At 37.9% G+C, this 15,078-nt stretch overlaps 1 protein-coding gene across 1 annotated transcript in view; it reads right to left on the minus strand.

The window, feature by feature from the left end:
• LOC124157835 (titin homolog) overlaps window positions 1-15,078 on the minus strand; it is a 401,563-nt gene that overhangs the window by 266,945 nt on the left and 119,540 nt on the right. The window contains exons 26-28 of the mRNA XM_046532910.1: window positions 13,452-13,767; window positions 8,978-9,235; window positions 6,421-6,553 (exon numbers count right to left, since the gene is read on the minus strand). Of these exons, the coding sequence (XP_046388866.1) occupies window positions 6,421-6,553; window positions 8,978-9,235; window positions 13,452-13,767 (707 nt within the window). The remainder of the gene's footprint in view (window positions 1-6,420; window positions 6,554-8,977; window positions 9,236-13,451; window positions 13,768-15,078) is intronic.

Consider the following 15,078-nt stretch of genomic DNA (forward strand, 5'->3'; position numbering starts at 1 on the left):
TTCCTTAAGAAAAGAGAAAGGGAGGAAATAGATCCTTTGAAAGATAATCTAAAGCATTGAAAAAGGAATATTCTCGCGCCTTTTATGAAAATAAAATCGCCATACTGACCATTTTAATAAAATATTTACGCCACATTTACTTTTCCTGAGGCACACTTCTAGTTTTTGCAAAAGCTTTAGATGCATTTGAGAATAACTGAGCCACGAAATGTAATAATTAAAAAAATGTTATTACTTATCAGGTGAAATATACCTTCGATACTTTCAATTACAATTCAATTTATTTTCTATTTTTCTTGTCATATTGGTCATAATTTTTCAAGTATCACGGATTTCTTTACTCGATTTTTAAAAGTGAAATGAGTAAGTAGTACATGATGGCTTTGTTCCATTTCTTTCAACGAAAGATTGTCCGAGATCTCTCTATTTCTCCGAAATTTTGGAGTTGTCGGAATGAGATTTCTCCAAAATGTTAGATAGTACTTTCCTCTAATTCAAACAAATTGACATGGACAGCTGTGTGCCTTTTTTGGTAGAATAATACAAGTTCTATATAGTGACAAAGAACCCCGCCGGGGGATATGACACAGCTACGACAAGGATACGACACATCCTACAAGTACATAATACCCCGCAAGCCGCCTATAAGGCGTGTGGCAGGGGGAATTCGGACACCAGCCGTTTACACATAAAAATGAAGTGCTCTAACGAAGTTGGGACTATCGTTTATTGAAGTCCTTTATGGTTCGGGGGAAAAACGAATTCCCATATCTATCCGTTCGGCAAAACATCTCTCTCATTTTATCGCTTTAATCGGACCGGAAAATATAGAGTGGCTCTAATATTATGTTCTCCGTGTCGCTCTAAAGGATATCCATTATCATTTCTAATTGTAAGCGTATAGGGTTAGGGGGGCACTTTCTCGGGGGTCTAGAGATGATCGAGACAAAAAGATAGTACTAATAATACTAAATAGTATTATTATAAAATAGTACCAAATAGTATATCATTGGAATAGTTCATAAGCATTTTTTTCCTTCTGAATTTTAGCACAAATATAAAAGTCGCCATTGGTTTTAATTAAAAAATTTAAACAATATGGGTAGTTGGATAGTAGTAAAGCCCCACTGGAACTTCCAAAATTACACCCTCGGTAACTAGCCCATGATTTGCTCGAGAAAAAATTGACGTAAATGCTAATTATCAGATAAAACTATAGAAAATAGGGCTAGAGAGAGAATAGAAAGCACGATGGGAATATATGTCGCCCATTCCCACGGTGTGGAGATAGAGGATGTTCCGAGACCGCGTGTTTCAAATATAACAGAACGCTAGGCCGCGCTTCTGGCCAGTCAGCGTGATCGGCAGAATGTGGGCAAGGGTGTGGCTGAAGGGGACATGAGATGGATAGCAAGAGCAAACAAAGCACACATACCCTCAAGGAGAATGTGAAAAAAATGTCAATTTTCCTTACTCTCTAAGTCCTCCGTTGATCCCAACGCGTAGATTAAGTTTTCGGAAAGGATACGAGATAATTGAGTGAGATAAGTCGCATAAGTTATCTCAGTAATGGGTTGATGCCAATCATACTGATCTCAATCAGATGATTGGCCCGCGTACTGCATCACGCTTGTGACAGTCAGTTTTACGGCTACTTCACTGCGGTACAACCAAACGGTAAGTCATAAGAAAGTCGACATTATGGATAACAATCAATGATATCATATGGAAAATAAAAGAAATGACGTTAAACTTGTTAATTGTGTATCATCGCCTCCAGAAAATATACATGCCTACTCAGCAATCGAAATTTCGTCGATAAATGATAATGGTACTTCGTACTGATGATTTCGTCCGTTAGCAAATAAGAAAACCCCTTCATAGTCAATTTTCTTAATTTCAAGGTAACCAATGTGAATGTCCCATTGCTTTCTTCAAATTGCATGTTACTATGTGATAGACTGCTCTTTTAAAATCCACAGGATTGCAATGAATTTAATCGACCATTTTCCAATCGTAGCTTCTCGGCAAAAGCTTCATTTAAACTAGCGGAAAAGCATTTCTACAACCATCAATATACCCCGAAAAATATCGTTAAGAAAAATATCATCCAGACTTAAAATACCGATGCCTGCTTAAGAAGTAACTTTCGAAAAACTTGAGTTCTGACGCTCCACGCCTTAGTACGATTTTAGAAATCCTAAAAATTGCCAGTAAAATGAAATCGATCTTAAAATGTGTCTAATTTTTCATATTAAATAATGAAAAATGTTCGGGTACCTCTTTTAAAAAGGATCCAAGAAAGGAAAAATATAAACATAAAGTCTCATAAAACTACTATAAAACTGTCACAGCAACAAAGCCTTAAAAAAAGCTTTCATTCATGATCCATGCAATGCCTATAGAAAACAAAGATTATTTTACTACTAGAAAATGTAAGATTAATAATCATGAAATTAAGTATTGGTCTCAATCTGGAGATGACTTCGTAACGTACTCCCCCTCCCCCGTCATCTTTGTCCTGATGATATTAATCTATTTCGACGTCGTAGCCTCGTGACTGCAGTCTCAGACCACCGAGCATCTCAAAACTCACACAACCCACCTTCTTTCAAGAACATCTGCATATTCTCTTGCAACATCCTGATTCGCCTTACACAATCGTCTCCAACTTCTCTCTTCGGAAACCCTTTAAAATGCAAACGCCTTTCCTCTTACGCCACTTCGGTACCTCTCCCTGCGATCGTAACGCCGTGAAACCTATCGGACATCAATAAAATAAAACACCTGATACACTATTTAAGGGTTTTTGGGAGCTAACATCTGCGCTAGGAGAAACACTGTCTTTCCGTAGGTGACTTAAGCGAGGAGATGTTGAAATATTCAAGTTACACGACGGCTTCAAGGGAGGTTTGAAGCTCCGCTACCAGAACTGGCGAGACAAAGGTCTACATTCAGGAAATCATGGCATAAAAAATAGGTCATTGAAACACGCCAGTAAAATCATCCACAGCGATGCAAGGAGAAAAAATTAATTATAAAAAACACTTTTACGAAAAAAATAGACTAATATTACATATGTATGTTGTACCACAGAGTACCTGCCTAATGCAAAAACTTTTTAATCCTTTAGAAATGAGTGAAGATTCTTTTGAAATTTTGGAAGAGGTAAAAATCCTTCCGCAAGTCTATGTGCAAGGTGAAAGCTAAATAATTGGCTTTGAGATGATCTCAACCTCCGATTGTTACCAGCAGATTCATGACTTTCCAGGGCCGATAAACGAGAGTAAAATTTCAAGGAAAGAGAACCAGCACGTTTGCATTTGGCATAGACAGTGGAAACAAAATCAAGGTTTGAGAAGATGTTTAATGATAAATAAGACAATGTCGAAGCGTGATGCTTACAAAATTAAATGTCGTAGGAAGAAAAATCCAAGAAAAGAAAATTGAGCAACCATGACTTTACTGGGCGAAATGCGATATACGGAATAAGAAGCTATGATAGAATGCGGGAAATAAAAAAAGGTAGCAAACTTACTACTTAGGTATCATATGTACCACACAATATTCAGCTGTTGAACTTTCATCCATAAGCGATTAGCCTACTTCGGACCAAAGGGAAGAGTTCGTCTTTTGCTAATGAAGGAAACCCCTTCGTGGTCAATATATATTATTTCAAAGCAATCATAGCCCCACTGTTTTTAATAACTGCATGTTACCAGACTGTCCTTTTTAAGTCGCAAACTTTGCAATGGATTTGATAAACCATTAATCGAGTGTAACTTCTCGGCAAAGGCATAAAGTTAAAGTATTTGATGCTGAATTTAGAAGATTAACTACGCTTTACGGATAGAAAAGAAACAAAAAAACAAAAGTGTCAGCTCAGGCGAATCGGAAATTCCATCAAATTAAAATACTATGATGACAGCGAGGAATATGAGAAGAGGTTTTTCCAACGATAGATTAGTACCAGGTCTTCGGTGCTGATCTCAATGGCAGCAAGGAACGGATGGTGTGCGCGGAAGATGAGTAAACACAGGAATCATTCGACTTTTTGAGTAAGTATAAGATGAAATGCAATCTTTTTTTTTCACAAATAGAATATTCTCGGATCAACAGATGGCTGAGAGGTATCATGGCACCTACCGTTTCGATGTCTGTCTCGTTTCTCATCATAATGCAGTAAATTACACTGAAGCTTACAGCAAAACAAAATAGTAGCTTAACATCTTATTCATGACGAGAAATTTATTCAAAACTATTTCGTAAAGTCAGAGTTCAGGAACAGTTTTCAAATGTCGCCTACAAATTAAATATTAAAATTAGGCCTCTTTGAAAATGATCATTTCATGCTGGAGATTTTTGGAAATATCGAGGGGACAACTTAAATATTTAATAATAATAATTATATAATAATAATACATGCGTCAGGAAATGGAGATAATAAATGAGAAGTCGAATGGGAGTGATGCGGCTTCTTTAGCAATCACACGCTTTGAACGAAACATGAGCATGAATAAACTGTAATGCGAGCCATCGATGAGAGTGACAAGGGGAAGTAAGGGCGAGAAAGTACGATATCGATGGCTAAGTTCTAACAACACGTATCTCAAATTCGGCCGGTTTGAGACATGTATCTTAAACAAAGTGTAATAGCATTAAAAAAATAAAGTACGAGCAAATAACAACTCTTTGCTTGTAAATGAATGCTTCTTTTACAGTTTTTATGAACTTTTGGTTTCTAATTTCAGGGTACAATTAAAATATTATCTGTTTTTTTTGCTCTCCTAAAAAGTTGCTATTTTTGAGATACGTGTTGCTAAAACTTAGCCATCGATATATTGAAGTAGCGAGAGAAGGGGGACGTTCGTCTGCTTGCGCTACATGTGGAGATATCGACGGAGGGGCGACCACCTTTCCGTGACCCAAGCAGCACAGTCTCTGCATCGCATTTACCCCGCTCGCCATTCCATCTCCATCAACAGTATCCCTTCATCGGTTAGTCCATCGTTAATATAACCAAGTGCGTGGCGAGGAGTTCCTTCCTTATCTTTCTTATTTACCCCGGTTGGCGTTTTGAAAGAAGCTCAGTGTGCAGCAATGCGATCGAGAGAAATTTTTTAGCGAACAGTCGCCGCCCTTCATGCGAATTGGAGAGAGCCCTGGTTTGCTCGAGGGTCCCTTAGCACGGCACTGCGAGAGACAGTAAACAAGGGATGAGGAGACATGGGAAGAGCGAGGAAAAAAATACTGCTTCCTTCGTTCCTCAAAAAAAAAAAAAATGGACTATTTTTCAAAATTGCCACCACGCATCGCGAAAAAAATGTTCGCTCGATGGCGAAAAAAGACGGCTATTTTTGGTCCAGCTAGTTCGCACTCATGTGAAATGGGATCTTCAGAGGGTGCCGTAAAGACAGCCCGTCCCGAATGACGTTAAATACGGTCGGGCCAGTTTCGGCATCGATGCCATCGCAAAAAGAGTGCGGAAAAAAGTGCCTCGAAGTAGCCGAATGAGCAAAGATTATTGGGGCCATAAGGTGTTTTTACGAGTCGTAAAACGTTAAAGAGATAGGGGCCGAAAGCAGTAACAGAATCTAGAACACACGAGGATTCGATTTCAATGAGGGATAACCAGAGGTGGCTCCACCCACGGAGATCGACTCAAAGACTTTAAATGGTCGATTATCCAATTAATTTACATAATTACCCAATTGTAAAAATATAATGTTTTTGCCAAGCAACGCTAAGCTAACCTTGACGCGGGTATCAATCAATCCCGTGGTTTAGCAAAAACAGCACGAAAAATCTATACCTCCTGAGCATCAGATTAGCTCTGTTTGCTAAGGTTTATGCACATATTAAGTAAATACTATATATAAAATCTCACTCCAAGAAGCCACCTGCATTCGATCACGAGACTATAAAGATGATATAACAAAAAACTTCCTCGACAATGGCAGATTGGTTGAAGATTGAAGAAAATGCAACTTCTAACTCATTATTAAGGAACATGGAAACGATTTTCAATTCCGACGACTTTCTTAGCTCAGTATTAGAGGAGTTAAGCAAAACAAATACTACATTATCTACCAAATACTCCAGAAACAACCACTCATACCTGTATAGACTAAAAGAAGATAGAGCCTGCTGAAAATCCGATGATGAAAATTTGAGGAATACTCTAAAGATAAGGAATAAGTCTTTACACTGAAAGGCATTGCATTTGTTTTGACCAGAAACGCGATTACGATAGAAAATGAAATATGAAGCACAAAAATGTCAAAGCGCAAAATGACAATGTTGCTTAACTATCTTGGCGTCTATCGTACATCCGTGAAAATCAGCTGGGTTGTGTACAGCATGATTTTCCCTAAAAAAGGACTGAAACCTTACAGCAGTAAAATGAAATGTCTGGCCTACCTTGAGGAAGTCTCGGAGCCACACAACTTCAGGCTTTGGATCACCAATGACCTCGCAGTGGATGATCACCGTGTCACCTTCTTCTGCTTCCATTGAACGGGGTTTCACTAAAAACATGGGTTCCTTAGAGTATCTGGAAATAAAGTACAACAATGTGTCAATTAAAATGCAAATTATTTCACAAATTTTACCTTACCAAATCTGTGAGCGGAATATTTAAAAAAAACTTGGAAAACATATAAATGGCATGATGAACACAATTTTTCTCGAGTTTTCGGTTAATTAGGCTCCTATCTTCTATTAACTCTTATTAAAAGTGTATCCAAAATTTTGGTCCTGTTTTTCGTCCCTCATCTATCTTGCACGGTCCATATCGTAATTTCCCTTATACTCTTTGCTCCACCCTATGAATGCCACCACTATTTGTTTGTTATTTGGTAATACCATTAAATATTATTTTATTCGTCGTTATTTAAGTTTTCCTGACTATTTGTTAATTGTTTTCTTTGTTGCTGTGAGTCCTTCTTAATTGGACTTGTGATTTTTTTTAACTGCATTAAATAAATAATTCATTTGAATTATACATGATTATTGTTCGAGGATACGAGGAGTACACAGGTAAAAAATATCATGCATGGAATGACACCACTTTCTAGTATACTCAAAAGTTAGCATGGAGTTACAATTAGCCAAATGTGAAATATACGGTTTTTAGTAATTACTTAACTATAATGTGAGTATGAAAGTTATTGCGCATGCTTTATGACGAGGGGGTATTCTAAGTTTGGAGCGGGAATACGTGAATAGAGAGTGATAGCTAGAATAGCTAAAATAAAGAGTGGCAGCTTAAGTTCATTAATTTGTAGTGTCTTTGTGCATGATTGATATTTTATAAAATTGTGTTTCCTAAATTTTGCAGTTCATTGAATACCTAGAACATAACAAAAGGAAAACCTGAAAAATACTCTTTGACATGTAGCTATTAGCGTTAGTAGGAAGAAAGAACAATTTCCTCTCTCACCACATAAATAAAGAAATAAGAGTTTGTGCGACCATTTTAAGCTAATGAGCGCTTTCTTGTACACTAAACCGGAAAACTAAGGTCGGACCTGGACGTACGGCGACTTCCTTGCTTGAGAACCAGATTGTTTTTAAGAAGAGAAAAAAAATAATTTCTCCCTGCCTTTACAAAAAAAGGCGTTATAGCTTCACAGCTAGCAAAAAAGTTCCTCCTCTGGCAGAGTGCTATACATCATTGACAACCAAGCAGTAATAAATTGGTACTTTTAGCCCACAAAGTTAGATACGCATCAGCTCCATAAGAAGCGTTTGAGTGAGTTTTATTGATATGGTTTCAGCCATTATCAGTGAAATAAATCCTTGAATAAAGGAAACAAATTCAAAAAGTGCAAGCTCAACGCGTAAATCCCCACCAACTTCCAACCAGTTCTATTCGTAGTCTCTCATTGGACTGTCACAGCCATTGACGGTTTAACAAAGAAAAAAAGGCGCTAACAGCAGTAAAATGATGTTTTGCAATTATTATTCCCACCCATTTATATTTTCAATACTCCATTAAAGGGATTATGATACTAGTGAATGCAACTTGGAAGAAATACCCGATTATGGTGCTTTATTTGGACCGTCTCCGACGCAGAAATGACATGGAATGTAATTACCAAAACTATGTTTAGCACATGCTATAAATCTTTTTATTGATTGGGAAATAGAGAAATCTGATATGACGTAAGTATTGATATAGACATCTGTAATATTCCTATCTACAACGCGAGACAAAATTGAAAATATTACCATCATAGTATATTATCACTATGAAACAGTGGCGGATACAGAGGGAGGGCGCGTGGGGGCATTCCCCCCCCCCCCCCAATGCTGTGCCGTCTGCATTGCCTAACATCGCAGAAACATAATTGTAACTACTTAATATCATAATATGGCAATGCCTTAAGGCAATGCCATCTTATGTTGTACAATCGGGTACAATTGTATGTGTATAATCAGTTTAAATAATACTTTCTTAAACTTCGCATGTGACTTGATAATTTTTCTTTACGATAAAAGTAAAGGTAGCTCAAGATGTCCCCTTGAGTTTTCTGTCCGCCACTGCTACGGAAAAATAAGTCCACCATATCATGTATTCGGAACACTGCCACTGTACGAACAAATCTGACAAAAATGCGCTCTGCAGTGCGGGACCAATTTTTCTATTACAGAAATATCAGTGACTCAATATTCATGTATCAAGCAAGGTAAGATCACATCCGCGATGTAGTGTTATATATTTATATGAAAACTTAGCTGGAAATTTTCCGAAAACTTCATTTTTAAGCCATATAAATAGTATTTCAAATAATGTCTATGGTTAAATATTCTATCAATCATGATCCAGTACACTCTAGAATAATATTCCGAATTCATACAGGCACGAATGTAATGATGACGACTAATTACTCAATTAATATGTAGTAAATATGGTCCTGGAAGTACAGTGAAAGTGCTACCGTTAAAATTACGTTTGTAATTCTGAAATACTCACGGAACATCTGGCGGAACAAGTTGCGGGATCGATCGCAGCGGCGTGCTGGTGCTGCGTCCAGAGAGCGCCGTTCCGTCAGGAGAGACGACAGCGACGCGAAGTGCAGTGGTGGCTCTGCCAACTTCATTGGTGGCCGTGCACTCGTAGAGACCGGAATCTCGGAGAGTGGCGCCGGATACAACCAACTCCACCCGACCGTCATGCTCTAGAGTCATCGTTGTTTGACGTCGAGGACGCAGGCGAACTCCGTCTCTATGCCTACGCGGAAAAGACATCATTTAAACTAGGTAAATTCCTTCGATTACAACAATTACTTGGTGCTTTGAGACATGTTCATTAGGGTGGGCCGAAAAAAGGTTTTTTTTTTCCTGATCAAATTTGCCCAACGCGGGAAAGTTGCGAAATGATATAAGGATCTCGCATACAAAATTTTGTTCAAATCGGATAATATTAACCACTGCCGCCCGAGCTCTAAAATTTAAAATTTTGCGAAAAATCAGGCTGATTTCAGAATCAAACGGCTACGAAGACGAATTTTATGAAAATATGGGATAATAAATAATATCAAAGAGTAGATACATGTTTATAGTTTATGAAAATGAAATTTGAAGTTAATTTGACAAAATCTATGGTTCAAACAATGTCTATGAACTAACAACAAAATTAGAGTATAGACCACCCGCACCACACAACTCATTTTTGCCTACGTTTCTAAAATTCCATTTTGGGGGCTAAATTGCAGGTAAAATAATATTTATTTCGATTGAATTTAATTTTTTATCAAATAAGTCATCATATGGTAGTAAATAATCCCACAAAAAAGTAATAAAAGGTAAAGGTAAATTATTTGAAATTAACATCGATCATGATGACGAATAACGAACCTGTGGAGCTATTTTCAGCAAGAAATTCAGCCAAGGCTGAGAAAAAACAGAACCTGAACACCAAGCATTTCACTAAGTAGCTCCCTGCTAGTTTCGTGAAGAAACTACCCAGAACTCACCACGAGGACGAGGCTACCATCGAGTTCCATACCATGACACATCGAGCAAAATATAATATGTATATGGACGCAAAACAATGAGATAACTGTCAAATATAATATCACTCAAACAACATGGTGGGCAACATGACCGTGAGGCTCAACTTCAAAAAACTGATTACACTTGTTAAGCTTATACCCAAGCGAGTACACCCAAACATCAAAGGGTGTAGTTTTATATGATATTTCTTTAGTCTACGTTAACATTCAACTTTTAGGTCCATTGATTATGATCAGAATCCATTGGAAATAAGACATTTTAAAGAATATTACGAGGGTGACGTACCTAGCACGATGCAGAAGGATAATAAATGAACTTCGCGCGTGACACTAGGAGGGGAATGCTCAACCTTGGAGTGTGAAGTTTCATGGAAATGCCCGCCCATTCGAATAAGGTGGAACTCAAAAACTACTCAATGGCTCCGTTGAAGGAGGTCTGTTTAACCAATATACAGTCAATACTTGGTAAGGGAGCGTCCATTAACTACTATGAATCATGTATTATCAGCTCATAGAAAAGTCACAAATAAATTCAAAAGCGTTTCTATCTTCTCTCTTTTTCCTTTTGGGGTAAACTGTAGGACTAGATAATGATTAAACATTTACGTTAATTTACAACTAAATATGCGTCCTAAAAATACGAAAAAGCCATTTTATTAATCTGCATTGTTGTATAAAACGTATTGTGGAAGATGTATGCTGTAGTGGTTTTCCCTAGGTTGAGTTACAAAGTTCATGAAGTTGACAAAACGGCTAATTTTACGGAGCGCGGAGTCATTTATTGCAATGGCGTGTCTACATTTTTGAATTTTTCATGAAACAAAAAATAAAGTAGAATTTAGAGTGAAGTTTTATTTAAGCTGACGTATTTATTATTCGTTATCATAGCATGCACTGAAGCCCAGATATAAATTCGCTTAGTACAGCGGCACATCATTTTGATGCCGAAAGTACGTAATTTTAGATGATTTTGGCGATTTTTGGACCACTCTTCCTGAGATATCGTGAGATTTGGCTCGACCCCCTCCCGTCCTCCGTCTAATCTCACTTGAGATTGTTAAAAATGCGTATTTTCAGAGTAAATACGAAGTGAATTTATAAAAAAACAATTTGGTTAATTATTTTTATTTAAGATTAGTATTTAACATTACTAAGATCGCAATTTTACACTGTTTATTGCGGGAAAAAACGTGATACTTGACAGGACTCCCCTACCCCCCGCGTGAGATTGAGTGACGATCGCGTTTACCCTTTCCCCTATAAACGCCTCAAGTAATTAATGGATCACCCCTATCATAGATCATTCTTTGTTCTCATAGAAGTGTAATCTTAATGATGAGCACTTTCGAAACTCCGAAAAACAGTAACTATAATGGTTAATCATCAATTCGTTTCTAATACGGACGTATTTACGAATTGAGGTAAATATTAAAAAGTTCACCTACTACCAATTAGGGTGCCTGAAAATCAGTTATTATTGGCAGGAAGTGCATTAGGGCACTTTAACGCAGGTGAAATATAAATTAGCTTGATTTAACAAGGAAAAGACGTTTTTCCTGCAAAGCTGTACTCACCGTCTTGGCACGGAACAATTCGGAGGTACGAACTCTGTAACACCACATGGACTTATGTTACATTCTTGGAAGTCAGGGTAAACATGTTTTGATTCTTCGAAAAAATAAACTCGGCTCTTATCTCATTCTACAAATACGATTCCATTTAGTCTTTTTACAAAATCGAAGCACATTATCTCATGACATCACAGTGTGTAGTATGATACACCGAGAAAGTACTGCAGTAAAAGACGTGGCAAGCATGCTTTATCGCTTCACATTTAAAAAAATGAAGCTCTTATTACGAGCATTTTGGTTTGGTGCTCTGAGTTAAGCTCATGTTTTAGAACGAATATTTGGCTAAGAGGCAGTTTTGGAAAGTTTGCGAAGGAATTGAGGTCATTGATGTTAGCTACCCTTCGCTCATCAAAATTACCGTCTCTAACGGAAAATTTTCCCCCTCTCAGAGCATTTCATATCCTGATATGGAATGAATTTTAACCAACTGGAGCTCTAGCAACGATGAATCAAATGACACAACAGACAAAGAGAACGTTTTTTGGTCGAAGGTGAATTTCTATTTTAATTAAGACAAAGTACTAACTTAATTTGTCCAAACAAAGATGCTCATATCAAAAATGTTTTGGCGAAAAAAGAGGTTGCCACAACGATGGATAAAGTTCTTGGGAAAAAACTGGGCCCAATGAACCGTGGATAGCCAAACAGATATTAGATTTGATTGACGAAAGAAATTATTTTTAAAGGAAATAATTGCTTTGCCAAAGTGAAGGACAATATGTTCCCTTAAGCACTATCAAGGAAACGAGAACAGAGGGCACAGGGCAACTGGAAGGGCAAACAGTACGGAAATGTTTTTCATCATTATGTTTTGAGGAAAAACGCTCGTGACAAAACCATTAGGGCGTCCCTAAACGTTTATATTTCTGACAAAACCGAAGAGTTAGACCTCAAGTCATAATGAAATACGAAGAAAACAGCAATGAAATGCGAGCCATGTCAACAAAGGCAAAACATCGCATTTAGATAATGATGATGACTCACTAAATTGGCTCTATTGCTACTTTAATTTGACAAGGCCCTGGCATTTTGGTCGAATGCACTTAAATTACGATTGAAATGGAATACTGACTTATATTTTGATAGAAACCAAAGGAACTGGAAAATTAATAAGACTAAATATGAAATAATTTCCATATGTAATGCTACAGCTAAGGTAAAACTCGTTTACCTCAAAATTATTATACTTAAAATTAATCCGGTTAATTATGCCTTTGTCAAACCTTTTCAGAGCAATGTTAATGCAAGTTAGTTGCTTAGCATCCACGATTATTGGACATCATAACGTTACTCATTTATTCATCCTGACTCAAACTAGACTCAGTTGCCACGTTGGTATTACGAGACTTCACTCGAGTACGGTCTCAAATTGAGTCGCCAAAATCCAAGATGTACGTCACATTCCCCTCACGTATTTGAAATGAAGTATCACTCGTAAAAAAAACTTACACGTGTGATTTTGTATACCAGTCATGCTAGTATTTGATGAGCAGGATACCAAGAATGAAAATAGTTTAGGTAAATACATTGTTTTGCATACTTACCACAATTACTGTGACTCAAGTGAGCCGAGTTGAGGTTAATACCCGAAATATGAACTCAAACTCTATCTCGAACTCATCTCGAGTTTGAGATAGAGTGTAGAGTGAGAAATCAAGATTGAGTCAGGATCAGGAATATGATGAAATATTATTTTTTTCCCATATTTTCAACTAAATATAAAATAACTAAAATTTGATGAATTTTTCATGGATTTTCACCGAGTACCGCTGACATCGTTAATGTAAGGGAGAGTACTCACCACATGACGCCGACTGATGGGTATGCCTCGACGTGCGTCAGCAACCTGATCTCGCCACCCTCGGGCACTTTGAGGGCCATATCCCCCACAGCCACGGGCCCTCCGCCGGGGCCCACCTCGCCCTCGAGCGGGAACAAGAACTCGGGTGCGACGTACGCCCTGATGCCTTTGTCCACGACCAGGCGGCAGCGGCACGACACGGAGCCGTGAGCATTGTGAGCCGTGGCCGAGATTTCGCCGCAGTCCTCGACCGCGGCGCGGCTCAACTCCAGGGTGTGGAAGCGGTCGTCGTCCTTCGTGATGGCCCAGCGATCATCTGTGAAAGACAGCGCGAGTTCAATCAATGGTTCTTCTCGAAAAACAGCGAAAGAAGGGGTTCGGGGTGGTGGGGGTAGCTGGAGTGTTGGCTTCCCACCCACAGGGACCCAGGTTCAAATCCCAGCAGGGGCGGAAATTTTTCATACACCGCTACTACAATAATAAATAAATATCAGTTATCTTGAGAAGAGTAGCAGCTAATATTTATTTGTCTATGGAAAAACAATTAATAAATAAAAAAAGGCATAGTCGTAACTATTCACTGCGTGGGGAGGGAAAATATTTTGATATTTTAATGCACAAATAAGTTCACCTGCATGATTTATAACAATAGCCCAAGACATAGGGTATTAGAGCTCGCCGAATCAATTCCCAGCAAAAATTTCGCTTGAAAAACAAATCTTTATAATGACGTGGAAATCTAGTACGGTAAACTTGTTGCCACTCTCCAAAATCCTTGAAAAGAGATATTAGTCAAATGATTTATGTCACCGATTTACTTTATTCATTCATAAAATCCAAGACTGAGGAAAAATATCTATCTAGAGGGTTCCTAAAAGTCTCCTTTTTTAATTTAAAACAATTTTTTTGAGTCTCTTCGTAATAATCAGTAAAAACTCGAGCCCGAATGATGATTACATAAATGTTATTTCTTGATATCGAAACATACACATATTCAATGATGTAATGGAGAATATACCAATTCCCCACCAGGTTTAGCTTTCATAAATAAAAAATATACTGGCTTAAAGTCAATCATGCTACGGATTTAACTTTCAGGGAAAAACATGAGTTAAATAATGATCACAAACTTGGCCTGAAAATCCTCAGGGAACAAGATCCAGAAACGAAACACAAGGGCAAACCTGGATCGACACGAATGCATTTAGTCACTGAAAATGCATGAATGTTAAAAAGGAATTTTTAGCCTGCCATATCTTCACGCGCTCATGTCTTCCGTTTAACACCATTAACCCTCCCTTTCATGTCTGCCGCCATCTGGTGGCCATCCGGGTTTATATCGGTCGGCTTCGAGCCGTGCATGTGATAGAAAACCTACTCCTTATTTCATACTTGATAAGTAGATACACGTAGGTTTGTAGCTTTGGTCATATCAACCAAAAGCTTTCCCGATAAACTGATATACACAAACCTTTGAGAGGCAAAAGTTCAGAGATGTCAAGTTCCCTTGACACAGGATCCAATGGGAACTCTTGTTTTCTGTTGAAAAAAAATTAAAATTCCTCTCATGCCATATGTGAGCTCCAGTTTGGCCCGTCTATGGTACCCATGCTCAAAACGCTGCGTG

The sequence above is a fragment of the Ischnura elegans genome, chromosome 1 (genome assembly GCF_921293095.1).
Source record: "Ischnura elegans chromosome 1, ioIscEleg1.1, whole genome shotgun sequence".
Lineage (NCBI taxonomy): Eukaryota > Metazoa > Arthropoda > Insecta > Odonata > Coenagrionidae > Ischnura > Ischnura elegans.